Raw genomic sequence first — 27097 nt, 5'->3', positions numbered from 1 at the left:
GTTCTTTTACGTGTGAGATGAGTCATAAGATTCTCCTGATGGTAGATGCAGGAGTTGTTAGTTCATGGTGTAACAATAATAATGTATGTGAAGATTGCAAATTTTCATCTAGAACCACAATCATTCATCTCTAGAGTGAATGATTTTTGTCTAACATAAAGTGTCAGAGGGGTTTTATTTTGTGGCTTTAAACATTTAAGTATCCTGCTGGACTGATCCCTTGAGTATGAGTTTTAAAGAGCACCTTAGATATGACAATTTCTCGCGCAGGATCCCTGTTTTGACAACTTTAAACCCAAAATAAAATCTGAAATTCTAATGCATTAAAATTTCTCCAGAAAAAGTGCACTTGAATAAATGAGTTAGAATAGGGACATACAGGTGAACTATGGATTGTATTTATATGATAAATCAGACGAGCTGCTGGCTCTTGCACCTCACTGCAGTAAAGTATTAGAAAAAGAAAAGTATTACTAGAAGAAGAAAATTCTTGAAAATATTTGGTGTGGAGTGTTAATGCAGCATTGAAAGGATGTCCCTTTTTTTGTGATTCAGCCAGCAGGAGTTGAAATACTCCTGTAGACACATATAACAGAGAAAAATTATGGCTTTATAGATCATTATTCTGCATGAGAGAGCCCTTGTGTGTCATTGGGTGAGCTGGCTGTTATAAAAGACCTATTAAATTCAAATCTTTGAACTATTTCAAATGTAGTAATTTTTCAAAAATCACATTTTTCTTCTATGTAGCCTGTGTAGGCTAAGAGAACTGATTGAAAAATTAAGCCTAAAATTTTGCTTTTACCTGGTTTTGATGTTTGTTGGTTTTAAGGGAGATAAAATCACCTACAAGAATGCAAAGTGTGCTAGAATAAGCTAAATATTTATTTATGTAAAAATGCAAACTATTAAAAAAGGGGTAAACCACATCTTTGTTCTATTTGACATAATATATTTGTTCATTCTGTTAATGTACTAGATATATAAAGAACAACTTAACACCAGGATAGTATTGGTTGCCATGGAAACCTGGGCTACTGATAACAAGTTCACCATATCTGAAAACCCCTTGGTGACTCTACGTGAGTTTATGAAATATAGGAGGGATTTTATCAGAGAGAAAAGTGACGCAGTTCACCTTTTTTCGTACGTAACCTTGTGTGATGTTATATTACTGGGGTTTTTTCTTTCCTTGGGGGTTGCTTCTCACAAGTGGCTGATGCATCTCCTTTCTTTGTGTGTGTAATTCACAATAATTCAGAAAATAAAGTTTCAGATGGGGAGGTGGGAAAAAAATTATTTCACAAACTGCCTGTCAGTGCAACTAGAGGTTTGACTCTTATTTTAGTTTTAACATACTAAGCCTGAGCTGCATGCGCTGTAATCCTTTGTTATTCTGTGCAACCACCTACTCCACAAGTGCAGCTATCTGAAGAGTCATGCATGGTTCCACCTCAGAGGTTGACTTCTTCAGCAGTAGAGCATGGATTATTTAAAGGCAGAACATTGGTTTTGAAACCAATGAGGTTTTCTGCTGAAGTGCACTATGGCCTGCTTTACTTTGTTGAATGACCTGCATGCTGCAGGATTACTGAAGTGTTTCAGATCCTCAAAACAGCTTGTTCTCCCAAGACATTTGAGCTATAAGAATACTAAACTTAGAAGAATGTTATTTTCTCTAAGTATCTTAATTGTTTCGAAAATGAGATCGATATAATAAAATATATGTACAAAAATACAGGAGAGATATGTGGCTGAGATGCTGAGATTTTTGATCCACACACAACATGCCCGATGAATATCTCTGTTGGAGTCCTTTTTTCTCTCTGCTGACTGTTTTAGGAACCTGTAAGAATAAACTTAACCTAAACACCTCTCTTCACATGACTTCAGTAGGGTTCCAGGATACCCAAGCCTGGTATCCACCCTCAGAATTTTTGCATGTACCTAATTACTGCCACTGATTTTTGCCTTGAAGAAAGCTAGTAAGATCTGCAAAGTGGTGCTTGCAAATTTTGGTTTCTCTGTGTCTCAGATCTTCATCTCTTAAATGGGAATCAGGTTTTCTCATATCCTTTTTGTAATTTCTCTGGTGACATTTTAAATTCTTTGAGGGGGAAGTCTGGTTCTTGTGAATGTGTGTGTATTGACTAGGACAAAAGAAAGCCTGATTTGGCCTGTGGTTGGGACTCTGGATACCACTGTAATGCTAATTTCAGTGCTATCCATAGCACCACCACCAGTGATTATTGTGGTATTGCATTCATAGATTGTTTAGAAACAGCAGTTTCTGCAATTGTGTCTGTGAGTGAAACACAGCTAAGTTGGGAGGTGGGGGTAGCTGGTGTGATGGTACAGTGGTTACAAATGAGCTTCCACCTTTAGCACAGTTAGCCCACTGTGACCCTTTTTGATATTTTTCTCCTCTCACCTGAGAAAAACAATTTGCTGGATGATCAGTACTCTCAGGTGGAGCAGAGTATATTTTGTCTCCAGTAACTGGCAGTCATTCATGCTGATGTGGTCAGCACCAAAGACGTGATTAGATTTAGGCTCAGAGTACATCTGCTTCTTGGATGAGATTGCCTGTAGTTCCAGGGAGTTTGCACCTACCTCTGCATCTTCTGCTAATGCCTCTCCCCTTGAGTTTTACCACATCAGCACTGCCCAATTAGACACGTGTCGTTTCACTAGTCCTGTGCATAGGGAGCATGGTGACCTCTCCTGAACTCTGCCTGGAGCACGTGCCAGCAAAAAGTACTCACTGCAGTAGAATATCAAGAACCAAGAGGCTGAGCAGATCGAGGTTTGGCAAAATAGTCCCCTTCTTCTTGTATTAGGTAGTCTGAAAAGGAGCAGGGAAGATGGTATAAGTTTTCTGGAGGTAACCTGTCATGTGAGGTTTGTGAGTGGTTATCTGTTTTTCCCATTTGTTTTTGCATAATTTGCAGTGTAGTGGTGGCATCCAGCATTTGCAAATGCCATTGGAAAATCAGAAGGGAGATACTGGAATAGGCAGGTGCAAAACTTGTGGACTGAGCATGGTAAACTTCTTTTTCTTTTTGTTTTTGTCAAAGGGGGAGTCGATTTCAGAGCAGTCGAAGTGGTGTAGCCCACACTGGTGGAATCTGCTCCTTGCTTAAAGGCGGAGGTGTGAATGAGGTAGGTGGGCATACTGGTGTGAACAAAAAGTGGTGGAAATTTATCTGCAGGGAAGTTATTAGTGCAGACATGTTCCTCAAAATATTTTGCTTTTTTTTTGCTGATGTAGACTCTTACTGCAGCTCTACAGAAGGGACACTTCAATGAAGAGTGATGAGTGAATAAAGTCAATACGCTTCAAATACACTTTTAAGCAAATTCTGCAATATCCTGTCATTCATATTTCTAGCCACAATGCCAGGAGAGAAACTGACTTTCTCTTACTTACCTTGTCTATAAGCCAATGTTTAGTTTTCATCTAGCTACCCTGCAGTAAGAATTCTAACACTGTGTATCTGATTTTGCATTTTTTCCCTTGATATGAAAAAAGTTTCACTTGAATCTGAGATACCTGTGGGTTACTGATTACTTTTCCCATCTTGCTTATTTCTTTCAGTTTGGAAAGCCAGACTTAATGGCAGTTACCCTGGCACAGACCTTGGCCCAAAATATTGGCATTTTCTCAGACAGAAGAAAACTCCTAAGTGGTAATTCTATTTGCTTTTTCACTCTGTCTCAAGAGAAAAGTCTTAAAAAGTGGAGGATCTTACCACTGTCTTATCAGTGTCTTTCTGATATATACTTGTTCCTTCCATTTCTCACAATATTGAAATATTTTTATTTCTTGCAGTAACACGAGAAAGGTCTGACATACTAACTTTCCTTTACTTGAATGCTCTGGTATACCCCTGCTTGTAATTCCTGATAGCACTGGTGTCACCATTTCATCCAAAATAGACCATAAAGGTGCCTGCCACTCCCATTCATTTCAGGGAGACTGGTGTCCCACCCACAGACCAAATGGCTGCCATCTTATGACACAAGGGTCGGAATATCCATTATTAGATCGGGGTATAATGAGGAGCCTCCTCAGTACTGTTATATAGAACAGTTCAAACAATACAACTTTTTATCTGTTTTCCTTGATTGATTTCCTCTTATAGATTACCCAAATCCCCTGTTTCTCCTGTAGATTACCCAAATATCCAGTATTTGCTACTCTACTGCTACCATTTCTCTGCTGTAACCTTGGTATTCAGCTCCTTAGTTATCCCTGTTTACCTGCAATGCTTTAATCTCCACCATTGTGCCCACAAGGAGTACCTTGCCTTCCTGCTTCCATGTTATATGAAGTCCCAGCTTGATATGATTAAAGTAAAAATACAGTTTTGAAACAATTTAGATAATTAAACTGGGATGTGGACTTACTGGATTGTGTGCTTATGTGGCCTACATTTAAAAAGATAAATTACTCTACTGATTAGTGGATTTTTTTTCAGATATTGTAAAGACAATATATAATGCAGAGAGACAGCTGCATTTAAAGAGGTTTTGTGCAGATTATGCAATACCATTTTAAAAAATACTCAGAAATGTAAGACCAATGCTCTATCCTACAGGCATGTTCAGTATTCATTTTTCAGCCACATGTTTTTGAGTGGATGTAGGGGCAGGGTAAATGTGAAAATTATAATAATGGTGACTCCCTTTCTTTATGGCTGAGAAGGGCAGGACACTGTTTTGATAGGGAGAGAGGAGAATGCAGTTGTTAGACAGAGCTTTGTTTGCTTTCTAATTGTACTTTTAAAGTGGAAACAATAAACGGATGTTCATGTGTACAGTAGAAGAAGTTATGGAATGTGCAAGTGGAAAACATTTCTACTGAGATTAAAGCAAGACACAGCTTTGAGAGAGGAGGATTGAGACCAGAGCAAAGTGATCCCAGCTGGCAGGGCAAAAGGGAGTTTTGTGGGGCAGGGAGGCAGGCAGGGAAGGGAGGGAGAGCAGAGGAAGAAGCTGATAGATCCTGCTGTACTACCTTGTGCTCATTGATCACTCCATGCTTTTTTTTGGTTTGAATTATTGTTTGGGGTTTTCCAAGGGAAGATTTTCAAAATCACGTTACTATAGTCAAAGAAGAGAACTAAAAAGAAAAAAAAAATAGAAAAGTAAAATGATTCTTTTTTTATTAATTCTGAAAATTTTGGAAATGAGTATCATCACACAGGAGATGAGAAAGCTGACTCATGATTTGCAAGTGCAGAAGGCTAACACAGCAGTTTCCTTTAAGAGAAGGAAAGAAAAACAGGACATATTTTCAAAGCTCAGGATTGCACAGAATCATGTAGAGTTTTTAAAAATTTTGGCAAGGTGCACTGGTACACTTAAACTAAGGTGTGCAATAAACAAGCAAATTATTCTTTCCAGCTTGTCTGGAAATATGAAATGGAATTGAGTACAGTGAGCTTTTTATGATAAGAATTTTATTATTTTGGACTATAAGACTCAAGATGTAACTTTTTATTTTTATCTTTTTTTTTTTGTCAGGTGAATGTAAGTGTGAGGACATGTGGTCTGGATGCATAATGGGAGATATGGGGTAAGACAATTCACTAGAGAAAAGTCATGTTTTTCATACAGTGACATAAAGGAAAGGTGTGAAAAGTTTTCTCTTTTGTGGTTCATCAGAATATTTTTGATTACTCTGTTTTCAGAAAGTATTAGGTATATACTATACAGAGACACCTTCAAAGAAATGTGGGAATAAGTGAGTTCATGAGAAGGGCATGTGAGAATTTTTGGTGAATGCTGATTTAACTTGGAAAGTACAAGGCTCAACAGTCAAGTCAGGTCATTGCAGAGAAGCAGAAGCAGGCATAGCTTATTTTCTCATGCAAGATTGCTATTGAGTTGTAGAAACAATGACATACCCTAATTATTGAAATCCTATAATCAAATTTCTGAGGCATGCCTCATTTTCAGTGTTTTTGTTGGAATCTTTCATCTATCTCTATCATTTCTATCACACAGTTTGTGTGATATTGTTAGAAAAACTGCCCCCATTGGAGGCTGAGTATGTTCATACCCATGTGTAGTGTCACTGGGGAGATTTTAACATAATGACAAATTTTTGCTGGTGGATGAAATTTGATGCTTTCTGGAGTATATTCCGACCCTAACACTTTTTATTGCAGGTCTGTCTTTTATCATGCATATGAATTACATTTTAGTCTAGTTTTAGATATGAATTACATTGTATTCTAGTTTGAGATCTAGATAGGGCTCAGATTTTAATTAATTCCAAATGGATCCACAAATTTTCACAAGTTTTGTGGTCAGAAAAATTTTGAGCAAAGAAGTATGTCTCATTCAAGCCTCTTTAAAAGTGTGAATGTGTGCCCTTTTCACCTTAGAATACCTGAAAACACATCTGGTAGGATTTTTCTGATTTTGGGAAGTTAAAAAGCCAGTCTGAGAGGTGTTTTTGATTCTTATAAAAGCTATAAATTCCCATGTTAGGACCTTTAAATTCTTTATCTGAAATTCAAACCTTTCACATAATTTGGTACATGAAAATGCCTTGCATTTACCTAGCTTATTGCTGAACTTCAGTGAAATCCACAGCCTCTGTAATGTTTAGACCAAATTCATGAGCATTACAGATGGAAAAAGCCAATTGTGTTCTGGAAACTATCTCTCCCAGCAGTGCAGGATAGCACTTTGTCTAATATTTTTATATCCAGTGGTGAGCTGATAGAAGAGGAAAGCCCTTGAGACTCCAAATCTCCTTGAAGCATAAGTACTTTCATGACTATGGACCTGAATATAAAGATCACTGCAGTTGCCTTGGGAAAAGTTATTTCCCTGTGAAAAGGATCCATGCAAAGATTCTCTGCATCACATTGTTTTTAGGAGGGGCACAGGGCCTCGGGGGCACTCTGTACTCAATTGAAATTTACTGAGTGGGACACATGACATGGAGGGAAGCTGAAATGTTAGGTGGTGTTTGCTAGAAGCATGTTTAAAATGGCATAACTCTATTATATAAAAATTCTGTGGGTTAGGGGAACCATTTCCTCTAAGAGAGAAACAAACTATAAGCTGTCTTTTTCTCCTGCAGTTTGTATGGGAGGAAATAAACATATTTCTGAGATCAGGCCTGTTATTGGAACAAGTCAAGCTTGTGTGAACTACACGCTGTAATCAGATTTGTGCTGTTTGGTGCATAAGAACTTAGTGAAATGTTCTAGATTTCTCACATTCCATGAGCTTTGTGTCATTGTTGAAATTTCCTTATTATTTACTGGAAGGATTTTCAAATAGAAATAAATAGAATAGTCACTCTGATTCTGAACAGCATTGTTTTCATTCTTTTTCTGAAGTATAACATTATATTTCTTCTGTTTTGAAAAAAAAGAATACAGTGTAAAAAGCACCAAAGAAAGTAATCCTTCTACCTTATTTTGTTAGGTACTATCTTCCAAGCAAGTTCTCTGAGTGTGATATTGAAGAGTATCATGAATTTTTAAACAATGGAGGTGGAGCCTGTCTTTTCAATAAACCAACCAAAGTAAGCATTACATTAATGTTTAATATTATTTCTATTTTATTGCTAATTTTGATGAAACCAAGAAGAATGAAAATTATAATGTTGGGAAAAAGCCCTTAAGTTTTGATAGTTCTGGTTCTCTCTAAGTTCTAGCTATTCTGGTAACATATGGGTGTAAGTAGATTATTTTAGTTCATAGTAGTTTAGAAATTACTTTAAAATAAATTTCTAATAAGGTGGTTTCATGTCAAGTAGAGTATCCACACCCTCTGATCAAGAATCATCCCTCACACAATTTATTCTGAATATTGTGAACACAATACAATTTTGTATTTACAACAGGTCTGCAATGCAGGATTTGCAGCAGTGTTCCAGTATATTCCTGCTCCATTTACTGAAGCAGGTGTTAAAATGTTAAGCAAGCAGGATAATGATTTTGACTCTTTTCTATATATAATTAATGTTAACCTGTATTTAATGGCTGTCTTTCAACAAGAAAAGGAAAAGAGGTTGAGGCAGAAAGACAGTCCAATGTGGAAAAAAGACTTATCTGGTAACTGAAGTGGTCACAGATGTAAAAGAGAAGAAGGTCAATTCAGGAGTTATGCATGTTCCTTCTGGTGAACATGAGAAAAATTGCATCTTCTGACAACCACAGAATTTCAATAAAACTTAAAGAAGGAAAGAGAAAACATCAAATCTGGACAAGCTGAGCCTGCTTATCTCTTAAAGGTCTCTTTTGATGAAAGAGTATATTATTAGAAGTGGAGAGAAAACACTGTAATTCATTAATAAGATATAAAATTTCTTATTTAAAATGTACCTGAGTTTTAGAAGTTTGCTTTTTTCCATCCCATTAAAGGTGGAGAAATACTGGTGGATATATTTACTTGCTGCATATATTGTTTATATAGTGTAATGTGTCTTACTTGGTTTTATTTTAGTGATTGTGTTCATTTACACATCTGTCAGTTGGAAAAAACCCCAATTACTCTCCTTTCAATTTAGTTTGGCAGCACTTTGAGTTTGGTTTTTTTTTTTTTGGATGGCATGCAGAAATGTGAGTTAGATGTGGAAGTCAGGGTGATTTAGTTTCTTTCATGCATTGTGGTTTGTGTTGGTTTAAAGGTTTTGTCAATGGGTATCTGTCTAATTAACAATGCTGTCAAAGATGTGTTTCCTAGCAAGGGTGGTTAGACACAAGCTTGTTTTTGTTTTTCAAGCATTATGAGATAAAGGAAAGCTAATGTGACAAGGTGCAGTGTTTGGCAGTGCTCCACTCTTAGATCAGCTATAATCCCAAAAATTACATCAATAGCTGCTGGAGCAGATTGAACATACGCTCTTTTCAAATGAATGGATGAGTGATCTGACTTTGGGGAAAGGTTATCCAATTTGCTTTTAATGTTTGGGTTTTTTCCTTCAGTTTCATTTTTAGCTGTCCCTATGTACTACAGCAAATTGGCCCAATATTTCAAGGCAGAATTCTCTGTCACTGCTGTCTCTTTGTCTCTGTTGTGCAGCACACTGAGACATAGTGAAGAAGTTAAGCTGTCTGGAAAAATACATAGGAAACAAGCAATTTTAACAACTCTTTAATAATTCTAAAAGCTTGCATACATTTTATGTTACCTTCTACATATACATTGCATGCTGCAGTCAAATTTCCATTTCAATAGGGGATGTAATAATAACACATCAGCCCGTGCCAGGCTGTGGTTGGTGGCACAGTGAAGTTGGTGGGGTGATGCTCCATCCTGTGGGCTCCTGGCAGAAAGGCAGCAGCCAGTGAGAAATGCTCTACACCATGTATGATGCTGTGCTTGTGCAGATGGCTCAGGAGCAGAGTGATTTTTGGAATGGTCCTAGTTTAATTGGAGAACTCGAGGGCTGAGCTGCAAAATTTTTGTCTGGTGACACACTTAAATGCCTTCTCATTTATGTAATAAAAGCTACTATTTTGTTTTCTTATGTCCAAAGGAAAAAAAAATATTTGCTTTTTAGAACTACCTTTAAGAGTTTTAGGAAGACAGAAAAAATTAAGCTGGAAAGAACAGAATGTCAGTGTCCCTTAGAAGAGGTTATGGCATACAAATATAAAGATTTTGATCTTTTTAGTTACAGTCCACTGGGAAGGCTGAAAGGAAAGGGAGAAAGCCTCATCAGGAATACTCCCTGTGCACATCTGCTTGTGTGCAATACATACTTACAGAACACTGGGAAAAGTTCCCAACTGTGGTAGAGGAAAATGGAAAGAAAAATCCAACTGCAACAAAAACTGACAAAGAAACTGAGCATCTCTCCTTCCCAACCATTTCTGAGCCACATAAAAGGACTGCTTTTTATGGCTACTACTTCTGAACTTACAGTGGAGGCTTTAACCTTTCAGGCCTTGTCACTTGAACTCCAGAACAACAGCAATTGCAACTGCTATGAAGATAATGAAATTGTCATATCCTTAATTATTTTCCTTTATTGTCATACTTTTTGTTTTTCATTGTAACTTCTACTCAAACTGAATTTACTGTTGAGCTGACACCTATGCACAGAAGATACCATGTGACTTGGCAGCATTGCAGTATTAATTTTCAGGAGTGCTCATTCTCTGTATGCTTCACTTGTGTTCTGTCACTCTGTGTCTCCCTGATTCATGGAAACTATTTTTCAGTTCATCCACTTGGAGTGCTAGCTTAAAAACCATGTTGCACAGAGCAAATATGACAATGATTCCCATAAAAGAGACATGCCCTTTGATTTCTGAATTTCCATGCAGCTTCTGGATCCTCCAGAATGTGGCAATGGCTTTGTGGAAGATGGAGAGGAATGTGACTGTGGGACAATAGCGGTAAGTGCAATGTACTTGAAATTTGCAACTAGATTTGTCTGGGAGTTGGTACTGCACACTGCTGCTATTAATGATAAATGGAGGAAGACAAGCAGGGTGAAGGTCATGTGCCCAAGGATTCATAGCAATAGCTGGCTGTGCAGAATCAAACCTTCAAAGGCATGAAAGAAAGCATTTTCCTAGATGGAAACACTCGTCAGTGCTAAGATGTTAGTATTTAATGACAATATGAAGTCAGAAAAATTATTTTCTATCTTGCACAGGAAGCAGCAGTTTCATGCTCCACAAGTACATGCCTTTTTCTGCCTCTAGGTACCTAAAAGAATAAATAAAAATCCATTCAGGTAGTGTGCTAAGATGAGAAGTATTAAGAGCTTGGGGTTCATGTCCTTTCCCATGTATTCTGTTCTCTGTGTGTGTGTGTGTTCCCAGGAGTGTGCCAGTGAAGGAGGAGAGTGCTGCAATACCTGCACCCTGACCGCGGGCTCCCAGTGCAGCAACGGGCTCTGCTGTCGGAAGTGCCGGGTAAGGGCAGCAACCTTCACAACCTGCTGGGAATGCATCCTGGTGGCTGCAGGCACTACAGCACATGTATTTTCCCTTGCAGACCTTGTGATTGCTCTTCTGAAAGCTTACCTTTTAAAACTGGCTGAAATCTGATTTTTCTGAGGCTGTACTCTGTCTTTTAGGCTTGGCTTTTTGGGGCAGGGACTGTCATCAAATGCAGAGGTAAATTGAATCCTTCCAGTTTCAGACAAGTTTGAATCAGGTTGAAGTTCTATGAGATTTCATTAGACATCCTTGCTTAAAGGATAAATTAGCCATAAAGCTTTTATTAGATGTCCTTGGTTTTTTCACTGTGAGGATGGTGAGGCACTGGAACAAGTTGTGTAGAGAAGCTGTGGATGCCCCATCCCTGGGAGTGATCAAGGCCAGGTTGGATGTGTCTTTGAGCAAGTGGAAGGTGTTCCTGCCCATGGCAGTGGTGCTGGAGCTAGATGATCTTTAAAGTCCCTCGCAACCCCAACCATTCTGTCACTCTCTGAACATGCACATCCTTATCCAGGTGACACTCCCAATGCCATATGTGTTGCTCTGGGTTTGCCCTATGAAGCTGAATGGGAAAATCGTACCACAGACTGGGGGAAGGATACAGTAAAAAACACAAAAGCACAGCCAGCAGAATTACTCAGAAGGATTTGCCTAAAAGACACCTGACTTCAGTTTCAGTTTGGTCTGCCCGTGTCTCCTTATGTTTGGACTGACTGAAATCCCATTGAGTAAAGGGAATCAAGCCCTGTGTAAACTGTAAGTTATTCTTCTTGATACATCAGTAAATAGTAAAAGGAGGTTTAACCAGATTGTGGCTGTAAGGGAGCCCTGTTAAATGTGACTTCAAATGGTTGTTTGTACTCATTAAGTAGTAAAGATAATTAGTATTAATGTAGTTAAAACTGTCGTGTACTATGTGTGATATTTTTATCTTTGTCTCTGCACATTTGAGGGTTTCATTCCCTTAGGAGGATCATTAATAATAACTGTGGATCACATTCTTGACTTTGTGCTCATCCTAATGTTAAAAAAAGAAAAAGCACAGGTTATGCTGGAACAGATCACATTCCCCTAAGCACATTCCCTTTTTAAATGTAATAATAATAAAAAAAAATCAGCAGATTGCCAGTGTGGGTGAATTTTGCTCAAGAATCCAAGTCACATAGGCACCATATTAAAGACTATCAGAACAAAACAAAGCTTTTGTATACCTACCTTGTTTTTTTGCAAATGAGAGAAGGGTTTATCTCCTTTCAGAGTGGCAAGGGTGAGTGAATGAACAGAAAAGTAGAATTTTACTACTGTGTTTATCAGGACAACTCAAAAGACTATATAATACTCTGAAACTTGGGGTTACCTTCCCCTGTAATATCCTGCCTGAAAGCAGGAGTGAAGGAGGGGTTGCAAGCAATACATGGTGATTATACATCCCAGAATCCTGTAATGTCTCTGACAACATTTGTGCTGTTCACACCAGCTTGGAGATAGCAGATGTCCCCTGAAAAATGTATGTGCATGCAGATCTAAAAAAAAAAAAAAAAAAAAAATCACGAGCCTGCAAAATGAACTGTGTATCAAAGCCTTAAGAACACTGAGGAAAAATAAGGAGTCTGTAATATGTCCATACCAGAAACACTAACAATTGCCTAAATGAGATGTCTTCCTTCTTTTCCAGGTCTTGAGACTTAGCACATAATTCTTTAGCCAAAATGTCTGTATTAGGTCACTGGTACACTTTTCATTGTTAAATATCCAGTCCCTTAGAAAAGAGTGTCAAACTGTACAGAATTCAGTACATTTATTAATAGTTCCTGTTCTGCAACAACAATGGGGGATTAAAATAACCAAAGTGTTTATACATAGAGCTCTGCAGTGTTCTTCATCCCTAGAGAGAAGATCAGGATGACTTCTTCTGTTCTGTAAAGAAAAGCAATATAGTCACAAAAAGACACAGTGACCTGGTTTAGGGCAAATCTGGGAGAGAACTTCCAAAGGGGTTCCTATAGAAAGCAGATTCAATTGGCCTCTCCCCCAACCAGTTCTGGAAAAATACTTCCTTGGAAAAAAGTGGAAAAATGAGTGATGCTGCCAGCCACTGCAGTATTGGTTTGGACACCCCTAGGGGTCCTCTGTCCCAGGAGAGACTTCTCCTGCTCAGCCCCACAATCCGTGCCCTTGGGAGGGTGTGCCTCAGAGAGTGGCATCACTTGCAAAAGTAAATGGCTTGAGTGGTGCAGCCTACACACCAGGGAAAGGAGACTCTTCCTGCTTCAGTCAGCACGTGCATATTTCCCATTTTTTATTTTAGATAAAACTGTAAGGAAGCATTGCTTTTAAGGCAAGATATGGAGAAACTAAGACACTAATTTTCTGTGCTTTTTTTCCCCAGTTTGAGCCTAAAGGAGTTTTGTGTCGAGAAGCAGTGAATGATTGTGATATTGCAGAGAACTGCACAGGAAATTCCAGCCAGGTGATTTTTGTGTCTTCTATTAATGAAACAAAAAACCCCACCTGTAATCTCAAAATCACTATGAATGTTTTGTATAGTATGGTGTATAAAAATTTGGTTTAATCTGTTGATGCTGAAAAAACCAGAAGGATACTGAAATGATTTTTCATATGACTTTTGTTGTGTACTTTACTTTTGTGCTTGTCTGATCTATGATCTATTACTTATTTTCTCTTTCTATAGTGTTCTCCTAATATCCATAAAATGGATGGATATTCATGTGATAACAGACAGGTAATTAGGACTTCAGTTTGTTTTACATTCTTTCTGCTGTTATAGATTGCTTTTTATGGATTTTATTTTAGGATCTTTGGAAGTCACCTGGGACAGTTCTGCTAATATTCATGACTTTTAGATGCTAGTCGTATTTTTAATGAAAAGAAGATAGAATCACATATTCTTTGCCCCAGTATAAAGTGTGTGACTATCTTTGTATTATAGAAATACATATTTTGGAAAATCAAGTAATTTTTCTGTATTTTTTTTCTTTCTTTCTAGGGTATTTGCTTTGGAGGAAGATGTAAAACCAGGGACCGGCAATGTAAATATATCTGGGGTGAAAGTAAGTGAATGTTTCTCTTTCTAAGTTGGTTGTCATGCATGTGACTTGAAAGACTATCTTAGCTAAGAAAAGTTATGGAAAAGACATACTGAGAACCATTGAAAACATCTAGAACAGTATGTCTCTCCCTTTCTTTCCCCTGCCCTTTTGTCTTTCCATCCTCGTTTCCAGCTCTTTCTCTAGTGTTGATTAACTTACTGGTGACTGAAAACTGAAACTTTAGTTCTAATTAATAACCATCTAGGAAGCCTGTACTCATGTTCATTAGTTTATTTCAGTGGGGACATTTTTCACCAATAAACTCTCATCAATCTGAGCAAATTTTAACAAAAGTCCTGTGGTAGCATCATAAAGCTTTTAACCAAGAAGAGCACTGTGCAGAGTTTCATGGGCCACCAGCAGATCACAGTTTGTCAGTTCACAAACTGGGAAGCTCTGCTTGCTTTGATTATGTATCCCCATTTCTCATTACATGGCTTCTCAAAGTCATCATCTTAGAAGAGATTTGTTTCTGTTTTTAGAAGTGACGGCTGCTGACAGGTACTGCTATGAGAAGCTGAATATTGAGGGGACTGAGAAAGGAAACTGTGGAAGAGACAAGGACTCTTGGGTACAGTGCAATAAACAGTAAGTTGATCCCTTTAGAAAGCTACTAGAATGAGGTTCTTACCCCTGATCCAGTTCTTTAGCTGGCATGAAGAGACTCAAAAAGCCTCTCTATGGATCAGTTTTGTTGCCTTCTTCTGCAGACCTTTGTGCAAGAAGTCCTGGAGGGAGTAGGGAGCCAAGAGATGATCCCTGACAAGAGAGCACCATCTGAGCTTGGTAGAGCTTGGACCAAAAGTGGTCCTAGTACTTAGTGAGGGTTAGCACTGCAGAGGAGAGCAGCCTTTGGTTTCACATATTGGTGCGGTGTTCACTTTTTATGCTGTGCCATTGCATTGCTATATTTTGTTCACTTTTCATGGTATTTTAACTTTCCAAGTATAATCCTGCAAGTCACTTCCTAAAGCATTATTTCACATTCTGAATATATGCAGTTGATTATTTCTGCCAATTTCTGGACCTTTCATCTGTCCTTATCAAACTGTTTTTTAAAATTTCTCCCTTCTGTCCATGACATTTGATGTCTGCTTCTGCCTACAGGTGAACTATTGTTCTTTGCCACTTTTTAAACTCAGATTTGGTAACCTTGCTTTTGTTCCATTAAAAATTCATAAGTAAAAAAATATTTATTAATATGGGAGATGTCAGACCTTTCTATTCTGTCAGTGCAAAAGTCTCCACACATGAGTAGTGAAGTCCCTTCAGCAGTTGAATTAAACTTGGTGTCTATAGTTCCCTTACATATGTGTCCTGTGAGAGTGTATTTAGAACCAGTATCTACTGTTGCTCCTCTATGGACCAGTTACTTTATCGTAATAGATCATTAAATCAATTTGATGTGGTTTGTTCTTGACAGCTCCTTACTTGTTATTACTCAGGGGATTTTTGATAATGTTGTATAAAAACAGAGTTTTCCCAATCTAACTTCCAAGGGAAGAATTTTCTTGGGAAACAGCATCATTTATGAGAGTTATTGTCAGTGGGAGAAAAGCAAGGAATCACACATAGGTTACCAAGCAAGTGGTCATATTTTTGATTGTCCATTGTCATTGAATTATATTTTTATGAGTATCTGCTTATTCTTTCAATGCAGGGATGTGCTTTGTGGATATCTTCTGTGCTCCAATATATCCAATGTGCCCAGACTTGGAGAACTCGATGGTGAAATCACAACATCAATCTTGCACTATGGAAAAGTCTACAATTGCAGGTAATTGGAAATCCTGAAAACAGAACGAACAATATCCATCTTGCACAGAAAACCAGCTTTCTCATTCCTAAATGGAGAAAAACTGTTTCCATTAATTTTTTTCCTATTAACACATAAACATTATTTCAGTTTAACCTTTGTTAAGCTTCAGAAAATTAACTGCCTGTGGGGCAGTTTCGCAGTCCCCTCAGTAGTTAATTTTGCCTTTAGAGACGTAATGCTCTTCTCAGGCCCTGTGATTTTACATTCTTTAATATTTGCCAAGTGCTTCACGTACCCAGAATACTTACACATATGCCTGCACTGCCAAAGTTAACTGGTAGCCTAATTCATTGCTATATTGTAGCTGAATTCTAATTATAGATGTGGTATGTTTTGATAGCTTCACACAACTGTAAGACGAAATGACGTCTTAACAAGTAAACTGAGTTTTGTCTAACTCAAGCTGTTTCACAGTAAAAATGGTCCTTGTGTTGGTGATTTCATTTGTTTGATGTAGATACACTGTTCAGGTTTGTTTCATGTTAGGCCCAGCGAGGTCACTGAGCCAATACTTACTCTTACCTGGTCCTGCGCATTGTGCAGCACAGAAATGCAGGCAGCAGCCCTGGGCCCAGTTTCTCAAGCAGCCCCATCTAACCATAGCACAAGTCTCCAAGGTCCTCTTGACTGTCTTGCAGTGGTGGCCACGTGAAGCTCGATGAAGACACGGACCTGGGCTACGTGGAGAATGGGACGCCGTGCGGGCCGGACATGGTGTGCCTGGACCATCGCTGCCTCCCCACCGAGGCCTTCAACTTCAGCACCTGCCCGGGCACCACCGACAGCCAGATTTGTTCAGGACATGGGGTAGGTTCTTGCACTCTTCAATGCTTTTTGTTGGTTTTGCTGAGTACCTGGCCTTGTGTAGTCTACTAGCTGGACCTTTCAGGAAGGTCAGTGTGACTCTAGACATCATAAAACTGGAGAAGTTTTTGAAAACGAAAAGGGAAGGAGGCACATAACTAAATATAATGCATTCCAGTCCAGGCATCTTAAACAATGAGTCTTAGTTATTATGTATTAGTTTTACAGAGTTTTATCAATCAATTTTTTTGCTCACTTTTGCTAACTTGATTGCTATTTCCTCAGGCAATGTGCTGCAGAATAAATACAAAGATTTATGACCTGAGAAACTTGGGTCTCTGTTCTTCCAGAGACGTGTTCTTTTTAATTCCCTCTTTATTACATAAATAGCCAAGAAGATTCATGAAGTTGTTGATGGTGTTGGATTTTGTGGGCTGAGAGTTCCCTTACTCTGGAATGGAGGGCAGAGAGCTGGGTCTTGGCAGATTCTCTGCTCGGTGTGCAGTCTGTGGCTTTGCGTGCCTGTGGAGAGCACCCTTGTCCCTCACACAGTTTGACACAATGTCCAGGGCCCTCTGACTGAGCTGAGATCAAGTTGTTCTCTCATAATGTCCTTTGTCTTGTACACTGCATTAAAACTTCCTTATTTATCTGAAACCATGCACTTCATCATATTTTGAAAAAGAAGTCATTAAGGTCAGTCTCCTAAAGCAATTATAAATGCTTCTATAAATATAGATTATGTTAAAGTATGTACTGAATAAACATTACATCTATTTATGTAAAACCTAATAGCACATTTAATTCATTTATACCTAACATAAATTAAAAATTGCTATATATTAGAAATTATTTTGCAAAATTTTGTGAGCAGTAAAATCATGGCTTTATCATTGTATCTATACTTGAGGTAGTAATTACGGGAATGGATAAATAATCTGATTTTTTTCTGAGCTGCACTTTTGACTGCAGGTTTGTAGCAATGAAATAAAATGCGTCTGTGACCGATTCTGGGGAGGAGATGACTGCAGTGATCGTATCAAAGACGATCTATTTTTTGATAAGGATGCCATCAATAAAGGTATGTTGTTGTAATTTTTGCCAACAACTGAAAATGCTTGGATTTGAAGAAAGTTGTCGTGGTTTGATGCTGTCAAACCAAGACAAAAGTTCATTAAGCAAAACTAGGTCTCCTACTCTTTCAGCTAGTACACAACATGCTGCAGCATCAGGGGCCACTTTCCCCTCTCTCCTCCCACAGCAGAAGCACTGTAAAGTATAAAAGAAATCTGTAAATGAAGCCTCAGCCAGTGCATCTTTGGGAACTGGTATCAATGGGTCCAGTTCCACCATTCTTGTCCCAGTCATCTGAGTGGCCTTATTAGGCATATTGATAGATTAGGACAAGCGAAAGGTTACTGGGACATTCCATATCTAGATGGAATGTAGTCAGGTAATGCCTGACTTACATTTTTGGAGTGGAAGTTTTTATTCTGCTTTAGTCTTTTGTACAAAAGAAAGATATATTGTAGAAAAATGAGCTTGTAAATGCTGGTCATTAGAAATCCTTGTGAGGGGACATCTTCCAGAATCCTTCATTTGATTAATTTATTCAGCTGTGGAAGGGATCTGAACAAAACCAAACAAGTTGTCACTTTAATTCCATGGATTTGTTGAGGCAAGTTGTAAGGATGTAATCTACAGCAGTTTAATATTGATCATACTGTTTTGGGATACCTGGCCCAGGTTTCCCATGTAACAAGCATTCAGTTAGTGGAAACAGACATAGAAGTCAAAGCTTGATTTACAGATGATCTTTTTATGTCCATGCTATGCTTCAGGAGCGTATCACAGGTTACAATTAATCAGCCTAGTGAAAGTTGCTCAAACTGGTTTTTGAAAGATGGTGCATTTACTGGTTTTGTGTATTTTTCTCCTAAAACCATGTGTATTTTTCGTCTTTCTTGTGTTTCCAGGTGTGGTTAGCACAAATATAATAATAGGGGCTATTGCTGGCACCATTTTAGTGTTGGCTCTCGTTTTAGGAATAACTGGTTGGGGTTACAAGTAAGTACATTTTGTTCTTCTTTATAGAGTTTCAAAATATGTGTATTTCATGTGATAGCTGATTATGTTATGAAAAGACCAATTCAAAAAATCTAAAAAATCCAAATTCAACAATATTTATACAGAAACATGTTTATCGTATTAACATTTTTCAAGCAATTCTTACATTTGTATGTGGTTTTAGAGAGCTTGATCCAAATTTGAAAATCATTTCTCATTTAGAAATTTCTTTTCTTTTTTTTAGATGATCAGATTATGATTTTACTCTATGTGACAAAGGAAATGCAAGAGTATGATCTGATTAAATTATAACTGTTTCCTCATGATGAAGTAAATATAGCAAGATTAGCTCTCAGTCAGTCAGCAAAGCATTTAACCACAGCCTTCATCAAATGGATGATTATATTTAGTCGGCTTAACCTGAAATTAAGTCAAGCACATTTTTTGGTAGGAAAGATCTGCAATTTGCAAATAAGGCTCAAGTTCTCTCCTGGTGTAGAGATGTCAGCGCTCACTGAGAGGCAAAATGGATTATATTAGCCTGATTAGTCTTTTTCAGTTTTAATTTTTTTGTGAATTTCATATAAAACCAGAGGGATTTATGTTTTTTGCGTGTAGTAATAAAAGATTCAAGATACTGACTTTATCATCTGTGTTTGGATGAAACTGTCTCTTGAAGTAATTTGTGTCTAGGTCCTTGTTGTGCTTGGAGGGCAGGGCAGGCTGAGCTGCAGGCAGTGCTGTGGCTGGGGCACAGCCCCAGTAGTTTGGCATAATGAAGTGGCACAGCCGCTGCTGGTTTGCCAGACTGAGGTAGGCTGAGGGCAGCTCAGAAATATGTAAGGAAAGAAGCATTTGGAATAAAAACCATGAAGATGAGGATAGTAGAAAAGTAGGCTCTGCTGTCTTGGTATATCACCCTCAGCTTCTGGCAATATTAAAAAATCTGGACTTTTATTTAGAGTAAAACTGTAAAAATTAAGGGCTCATTTTGAGATCATATCTAGTGGGATTAATTTTTGGAGGTTCAGGACAAGAGTGCACCTCTCACAAGCAGCTTCACAGTGAACAAGCTTAAACCCAGCATGAACTGCACCTTACGCTTAGCGCTGACGAGCCATCAACATGAATATATTTTTCTTGTTTATTCTGATGTAGTATATTTGTAAATATGCTTATTTCAGAAGTGATTTTGTAGAAATATTTTGAGCAAAAAATTCATTCTGTATACAGTGCTTTTCTTTTTACATTTTTTTGGTCTTACTGACCATATGTACCTGCATACTAAAAACTCATTCTTCTTCCTTTCTCTTCTGTTTATATGGAAAGAAACTACAGAAGACAGAGGTATGTGATAAAAGTAGTGGAATGTATCTTAGAAGTCTCTGAAAATAGCTTTTCTTCTCTTTCACTCATTTACATGCTACAAAGAAAATATTGAAATGGGTTATCATATTTTAAAATGATATATGAAATCGGAATTCTATAATGCGTTGCTTGAAATGCTGATTTCACTGGACTCAGTAGCAAAACCACTGTTTTTTATACTTCTGCAATAGACTGTTTTATCTAGGAAAACAGGAGAATATTTCCAATAAGAGACACTGAAAATCAGCTATTAGAGACAAAAGTGTTCTTGGGAGGCTAAGAACTGAATAATTAATATTAACATGATGTTCAGGAGCCTTTTGAGACAAATTAATTCCTGGAGCTTCTTTGCAGTTAAAAATACAATGCAATTAAATTACTGTGTGGACAAAGAGCCCATTCTTTCCTGTCACCCTGTTCAATTGATTCATTGCTAAAGCACAGTACTGGCTTCAGCACAGGGCTGAGCTTTCAGCATTTCAAGCTTGTGGCCAAAAATAAACCATTTTCCTAGTGACTTATGTTTGGCTCCTGGAAGACCACCTCCCTTTGATCAGGCATCTGCCTCGCAGATGGGTCTTGTGGGAAGGAGTTGGCTCCTTCCTCTCCCAGTCCCCAACAGATAAGAGGATTTCTCAAATTCCCCTGTTTTCTGCCTGTATCGTTGCCTTCTGGTCCAAGCTGCTGCTTTGTTTGTTGCTGCTACCCGTTGTGCTTGTTCTCCATTTCCCTTTGTGTAGTGCTTTCTCTGCCAGGCTCAAAATATTTATAAATAGTGGACAAGCACTGTCAAGTGCTGGTTGTGTGCTCCAGGGTCAGATAGGCCACAGGTACAGTAACAAGTACAAGGCAACACTATTGAAGTGAAGCCTTATGCAGAGGCTGGTGGGTAGGGAATGCTACCCAGCCCAAGGAAGGTGGAATTTAAGGGTTTGGTGCTGCTTAGTGGAATCTGATGTATCTATAAATGGAGACTAACATGGTCATCAAGTCATTCTACTGTGGATGTTTCAGTATTGGCTGAGGACAGAGCAGAAAAAACCTTGAAACAGAGACAGAGTCTACCCCGTGTATGTTTGCACTGGAATATTAGAGAATGTAACTTCTTCAGATATCTTCATCTCCAGAAATTACTTTATGGCCAGAGAGCTGTGAGTGTGCAGCCAGTCTGCAGCTGTGTGTGAGAGCACAGGCAGAGGTGGAACCAACATAAGCTGAGGCTTCTGAAGGTAATGGAGGACTCCATAATTTTAAAGATGAGGAAAATATTTAGTAACTAAATCTCCTTCATGCTCTGTGGAGCTCTGTAGGCTGACTTCTAAATAAAATATTTTTGGATAAGTACAAGGAGTACTCCATAAATGAAAAAACATACCCACCAGATTGTCCAGACAGTCCTTAAAAAAAAAAAAAAAGAAAAAAAAATTACTCCTTAAATAACAATGAAAACAAGCCATTATAATATTTTTGAACATGACATAAGGATTATACTTGGTACTAATAAGCAAGTGAAACAAATAAACTGAAAGTGGTAAGTAGAGCCAATTAGCAAAGATTCTGCCAGCTGGAATATGTGGCTTTAAAGGGCACAGCTATACATGGGAGAAGTTATATCTGATGGAGTAGCAAGAGAGCAGTTTGCTAGAGGAACCCTGGGGACAGAGCTGCCCACACTGAGCCAACTCTGAACACACCCATGTGCCAGCTGAGGAATGGGACAAGAACTGAAACTCCAGAGGTCTTAGAAGATGGAGAGTGGAAGTACTGCATTGCAGCAATGATTTATGTGCCATATAGTTGTATACTTTACATATTTCAGAAGCATTAGAAATCCAGATATGGAATGTAGAGGTCCCAGTTTAGGTCTGTAGTTGGACATAATCTGAATATGAATCAACCTGATAAGTGTGCATCTTAATAGGAGCAAACTGTAGCAAAAATGTCTTGGAAAGTGTGAGGCTGAATAAATACTGATGCTGATATTATGAAATAGTCAAAGTAACTACTTGTACTTGGGAGAATTTTTAAGTATAGTTCCTGGTGGAACTATAACTGGAATGTTTGCATGGCAGGTATTCTCTGCTGGCGATGAATTCACTATCTGCAAAAAAATTGCATAAATTGATTAGAACTTTCTAATGCACAGATAGTTTTACCTTTTTTTTTTTTTTTTTAATCATAACTGAGCTTCTAGTTCTGGAAAAGGATAAACTATTACATTCCTGTCATATGTCTTGGCAGACTGAGTCTACTACTGTGGTAATCAGGAGTAGCTGAGAGTCTCTGACACTGGTGTTGGTACCCTTACACAAGAATTCAGTTAAAAACCTGGAGGTTTTTATCCTCCTGATATTTAAACAACTCAACAGGTTGCTACTCTTGAATTCTATCATGATCACAAAAGTTAAATGAATCTACCTCAGAAGGAAAAAACCATTCACTATTCCTGAGCTCCTCTTTGATGCAGGCCTGTATTCAGCTTAGGCTCAGCACTGGTGCTTTTTGCAACCAGCGTGATGAGCTATTTGAAATGTCTGGACTGCTTATCCAGTGTCTCAAGAATCACTAACTGTTCACTTTGAAAATTGTGATCAGAGTTAACATTTTTCCTTGTTTTCTCTTTCAAAAACCACATAATCCACTCTTCTGCACATAACAGAAGCGTGTGGGACTTTTCTCTCAGATGGTTGAATTATTTATTAATAGCTTTATTGTGTGTGGTTAACAGGTTTCTCAAGGATTGCTATCCTTGCCTCTTTCTTTTAAACTAATGTTCATGCATGTTTGTGTGCATTCTAGTTCCTGTCATGTTTTCTGACTCTACAATGTTTATTACACTTCAGACAAATACCCCAGGGAGATTATGTAAAAAAGCCGGGAGAGGCCGACTCTTTTTATAGCGACATGCCTCCTGGAGTCAGCACAAACTCTGCATCTAGTTCTAAGAAGAGGTCTGCTTTTCTGTCGCATTTTCAGATTTCTACCTGTTCCATCACCCATTATTCCATTAGTCAGAACATTTCATTGTTTTGCAGCAGGTTTGACTCTTTCTTCTTTCTTTGTGGAATGTTTGAAATAGCATCCTTTTTACTTTGATTACTGATTTTTCTCCTGTGTCCTAGTTGCTAATTAGTATGATTAGGCCAGAATAAAAAAAAAATTGCATTGTAAACCAATTTTTATTTAATAAAATTTTCATTATATCCCTGCTTGAGAATTGATTTCAAGTAGACTGTAATAAGAATTGGTGGCTGAAAAAAATTAAATAAAACACCAACAATTTTTTAAATCAGTGTCATGTAATCAAAGAAAAGGAACATTGTCTTTCTCAATAATAGTTATAAACATAAAATGTTAAATATAAATGTTATTTTTATATCTTTGTCAGTGTCATTAATCCAGTATGTTGACTTAGACTTCTGCTGTCTCATATTAAAGATGATACTGGTTGCATTTTATTCACTTACTAGAGTAGTATACTAAATGGTCACCAAGTGTTATCTTAGAAAATAATTCTACTTTCTGCATTTTTCTGTTTGTTGTCATTAGATTTGAGAGAATTAGATTTTGCCCTTGATCAGATTTCACTAATTCCTTTATTGTTCCAATTGCCTAAAAAATTCAACATTTTAGAGGGAAGATTAATTTAAAAGCATTGAGAGCCATTTGTAATTGCTAAGATCATGATGCTCACTGTTCCTCTGCAGTTAAAGATTCTTTATATGAAAATCTCTAGCTAGCACTGTAAAAGAATTTATGAGAAGCACTGTGTCCTAGAGGAATTGACAGTCATGGACTGCTTCACAGGAAAACTGCAATTATCAATTCTTGTCCCATTTAGCAGCCTACAACTGTGCAGTTGATGAAGCCATTTTCTTTGCTATTATTTCAATTAAAGAGAAATGTATGGAAGGGACATATATGTGGTGACATTTGCTATTTTGGTATAGCAGCTTGATCTTATATACTTAGAACAAACTTCATTCAGTTTGTTCTAATGATTATGTTATTAGGGAAACTCCAGTAGCAATTACTTAATTATCTCTAATTTTTAAATTCAGCAATTCAGCTTTTTAGATGTGTGGGTTTTTTTGTTTTTTTTGTTTTTTTTAAGAAAGAAAGCAAGCATTAATCTTAAATTATGCGCTGTTTGTCTTAGAGAATTGTTTTTAATTTGGTTAAAATTTTGAAACAAGTCTTGAGAAAGCAAATTTTCATAGCTTTGTCTATCAGGTTTAAATACCAGTTTAAAAAAAAGTTATTTTTAAATACTGTAATTTAATGTGTTTCTTCTTTCATGCAGTATCTGTGTTTCTCTTCATATTTCATTTATTTCATGTGTCTCTCTTTATTATTTGTTCCAAAAAGCTAATGGTTTCTAAGGTCTGTCTGTACTAGAGAGTTTTGTTGTTCCCACCACCAATTCAGGTATGTTGTGCCACTGTCAAGTCTGGAAAAGTAAGTCTGACAAATATTCCATTAACATTGTGATACAGCTGACATAGTCCTTCCATTTGAATTCCCAGAGTGCTACCTCCTACCTTCCAAGCTGGTTTTGGTTTGCTCTGTGTGCTGGTATGGATGGCATCTGCTGGGAGATGTTAGAGTGGCTGGGCCATCAGCTGCCTGGGCTTCTCCATGCTGGAAAGCACTATGGAATATTAGCTGGTATTCAGAGGATGTTCAAGGATTAAGACATAACTTTATGATAATTCATGCTATTATGAAATAGCAAACACCAAAACCATTATATAGCAAGACACTCCTGAACCTGAAAATGACCTTGAGGAGGAGGAGGAGGAAGTTTTTGAAAATCTGTCAGTGGATCTGCTGTTTCTCAGACCTTTCATGATGTGATTAAGGTGGAATTAATGAAACCCTGGGCTCACTTCAGTGTGGCTGTGATTAGCCCAAGCTTCTGAAAATTGAAGAGCATCTCTCAGATGCTCCCAAGGAAATCAGAGGCTGAAAAATGCAAGTATCCAGACTTAAAAACTACAAAAATAGTTCCTTTAAGCAAGACTTTGTAATACGTAAGCCATCTATTGTGGATTTTTCAACTTCCTCTTCTCTTTTGGAAATAATTGTAGATCTCATGGCAAACAGCTGAGCAGGAGCTCTAGTTCAACAAGAGGCAGCCTGTGGCAAAACCCCACATGTTGGACATCACCACATACATCTCTGGCTCTTAAAAGGAATGCAAGAGGAAAGAAAAAACAGTTTGCACCAAGCACCTAGATAAAAAGACTATTTTTGGCTTTGAGTTTAGCATTAGAAGTATATACTGCAGCAATTGGCTGATAAAATAGAAACGTTCAAAATTAGCAAAAATGAGGCAGTTACCTCTCTCCTGGAACTACCAGCTCTGGGTGGGAGGGAGGATGCTCGTCACAAACTCCTGAGCCCCTGAGACTGGTAGCAGTGGGTTGAGGGAAGCTGTCCTGGCTTTCCTGCAGCAGCATAAGGAGGGAGTGGGCAGCCTGCAGGCGGGATGTGCTTGACTGTGAGATGAAAAAGCCTTGAAATGAGCACAGTAGTAAGGGCATCTTCCATCTAGGAACTGAGGCAGAGCTGCAAATCCAAAGGAAATCTGGTGTGCGCCGGTGTTTGTGCATTCCACAGCAGATGAGTGAGAAAGCAGTGCTGATGCCTGGCTCTTGAATGTGGGCACATAGAGCCACTGCAGGGGCAGCTGCAAGGTGTAACTGCAGAGTTTAACCAGAAATCCTGGATGCTCTGCTAGTGCAGACAGACCTTAGGCTGTGTTTTGTCACTGGCCTCGGGAATGTGACCAAACCACTGAGCTAACATTGATGTGAGCCAATGCCCTTAACAATAACTGCATCTGAGCCCTCCTATTCCAGGTCAAATGGATTATCTCATTCCTGGAGTGAAAGGATCCCAGACACAAAACATATTTCAGACATTTGTGAAAATGGGAGGCCTAGGAGTAATTCTTGGCAAGGTAAGTGTGAACCACTGTGCTGGCCACAGTGGAAACCAGCCTCTGGACCACTGCTGCTCTACTGAAAGTTTAGCTGATCTTAGGACAGCAGCATGACTCCTTAAAATTGTGCTAACTGTTATTAACTTGGAATTAGGATTTAGCAGCACCCTACAAGTGCCTTTTTTGCACAGTGCTTTGTCACAAAGAAATTACGTTTAATTTCTCCCTCCAGTGTGAGCTGACATGAAAAAGAGAAATAAATATATTCACTGTTGCCAGCTTCTGTGATTTTATCAGGCAGTGTTAGGTGTTTTTCTTGAAGTGTAGGGATTTTGTCAAATAACAGCTGAAATAAAGGAGTTCTTTGCTCTGTACAGTTGCAGCAAAAAGTAGAGAAAGGTAACCTAAGTGTCTGAGGAAAATCAAGTGGAACAGACCTGTGAGATTTAAATGGTTAAAGGTTAATGGCTTGAAGTTAAAGGTAGCAGCTCTTTTGCTATGGATGCAAAAAGAATATGCAGTTTGGCATGGGGCAGGTGAGTTTCAAGTTGTTTTACTGTCTTTGTCCTTTGATTTCTTTCAGGTAATATAGGAGGAAACAGAAAGAAAGTCAGAGGCAAAAGATTTAGGCCACGGTCTAATTCAACTGAGTAAGTCTGAATTTAAAAAAGCAAAGCCAAAAGTAGAGTTTTCATATTTGTGTTTTGTAGATGGAAATTAAGAGTACTGAAAAGTAGACAGCTGCATTTTTGCTCTGTGGCCCATTCTGATTGCTGACTGATAACCTGGTAACTGGTTTGGCTAATGTATTTCAACCTCTTTTAATGTATTCTTTAAAAATTAACTATTAATTTTCTTTTTTTATGTAGGCTTCCTCACAGTCGTTCTCATAGCAATTCCCAATGATGGTGGCAGCCTGCACCATCACTGCAGGCTTTTGTCTACAGTAAACTGCCATTGCTGAGTGTATCCTGGTTCAGTACTGAGTTTCTGATAACCTGACTGTTTCCTACCCTTGTCTTCACCTTGGGCTGGGCCATTGCAGAGTCAGAGA

The 27097-nt window shown here is 38.1% G+C and overlaps 1 protein-coding gene across 1 annotated transcript in view; it reads left to right on the top strand.

Moving 5' to 3' along the window:
- Nucleotides 1-27097, top strand: part of ADAM22 (ADAM metallopeptidase domain 22) — a 114998-nt gene that overhangs the window by 72654 nt on the left and 15247 nt on the right. Inside the window, exons 10-28 of the mRNA XM_031066827.1 lie at nucleotides 980-1146; nucleotides 3078-3162; nucleotides 3599-3689; nucleotides 5530-5581; nucleotides 7453-7552; nucleotides 10305-10376; nucleotides 10809-10901; nucleotides 13318-13398; nucleotides 13621-13671; nucleotides 13936-13999; nucleotides 14521-14626; nucleotides 15699-15815; nucleotides 16496-16664; nucleotides 17634-17742; nucleotides 18638-18728; nucleotides 20058-20075; nucleotides 22940-23047; nucleotides 25961-26061; nucleotides 26627-26693. Coding sequence (XP_030922687.1) covers nucleotides 980-1146; nucleotides 3078-3162; nucleotides 3599-3689; nucleotides 5530-5581; nucleotides 7453-7552; nucleotides 10305-10376; nucleotides 10809-10901; nucleotides 13318-13398; nucleotides 13621-13671; nucleotides 13936-13999; nucleotides 14521-14626; nucleotides 15699-15815; nucleotides 16496-16664; nucleotides 17634-17742; nucleotides 18638-18728; nucleotides 20058-20075; nucleotides 22940-23047; nucleotides 25961-26061; nucleotides 26627-26693 — 1742 coding nt within the window. The remainder of the gene's footprint in view (nucleotides 1-979; nucleotides 1147-3077; nucleotides 3163-3598; nucleotides 3690-5529; nucleotides 5582-7452; nucleotides 7553-10304; nucleotides 10377-10808; nucleotides 10902-13317; nucleotides 13399-13620; nucleotides 13672-13935; nucleotides 14000-14520; nucleotides 14627-15698; nucleotides 15816-16495; nucleotides 16665-17633; nucleotides 17743-18637; nucleotides 18729-20057; nucleotides 20076-22939; nucleotides 23048-25960; nucleotides 26062-26626; nucleotides 26694-27097) is intronic.

This window comes from Geospiza fortis, unplaced genomic scaffold (genome assembly GCF_000277835.1).
Source record: "Geospiza fortis unplaced genomic scaffold, GeoFor_1.0 scaffold138, whole genome shotgun sequence".
Classification (NCBI taxonomy): domain Eukaryota; kingdom Metazoa; phylum Chordata; class Aves; order Passeriformes; family Thraupidae; genus Geospiza; species Geospiza fortis.
Note: the sequence above shows the minus strand (reverse complement) of the source record. Positions and strands in the feature narration are given on the sequence as shown.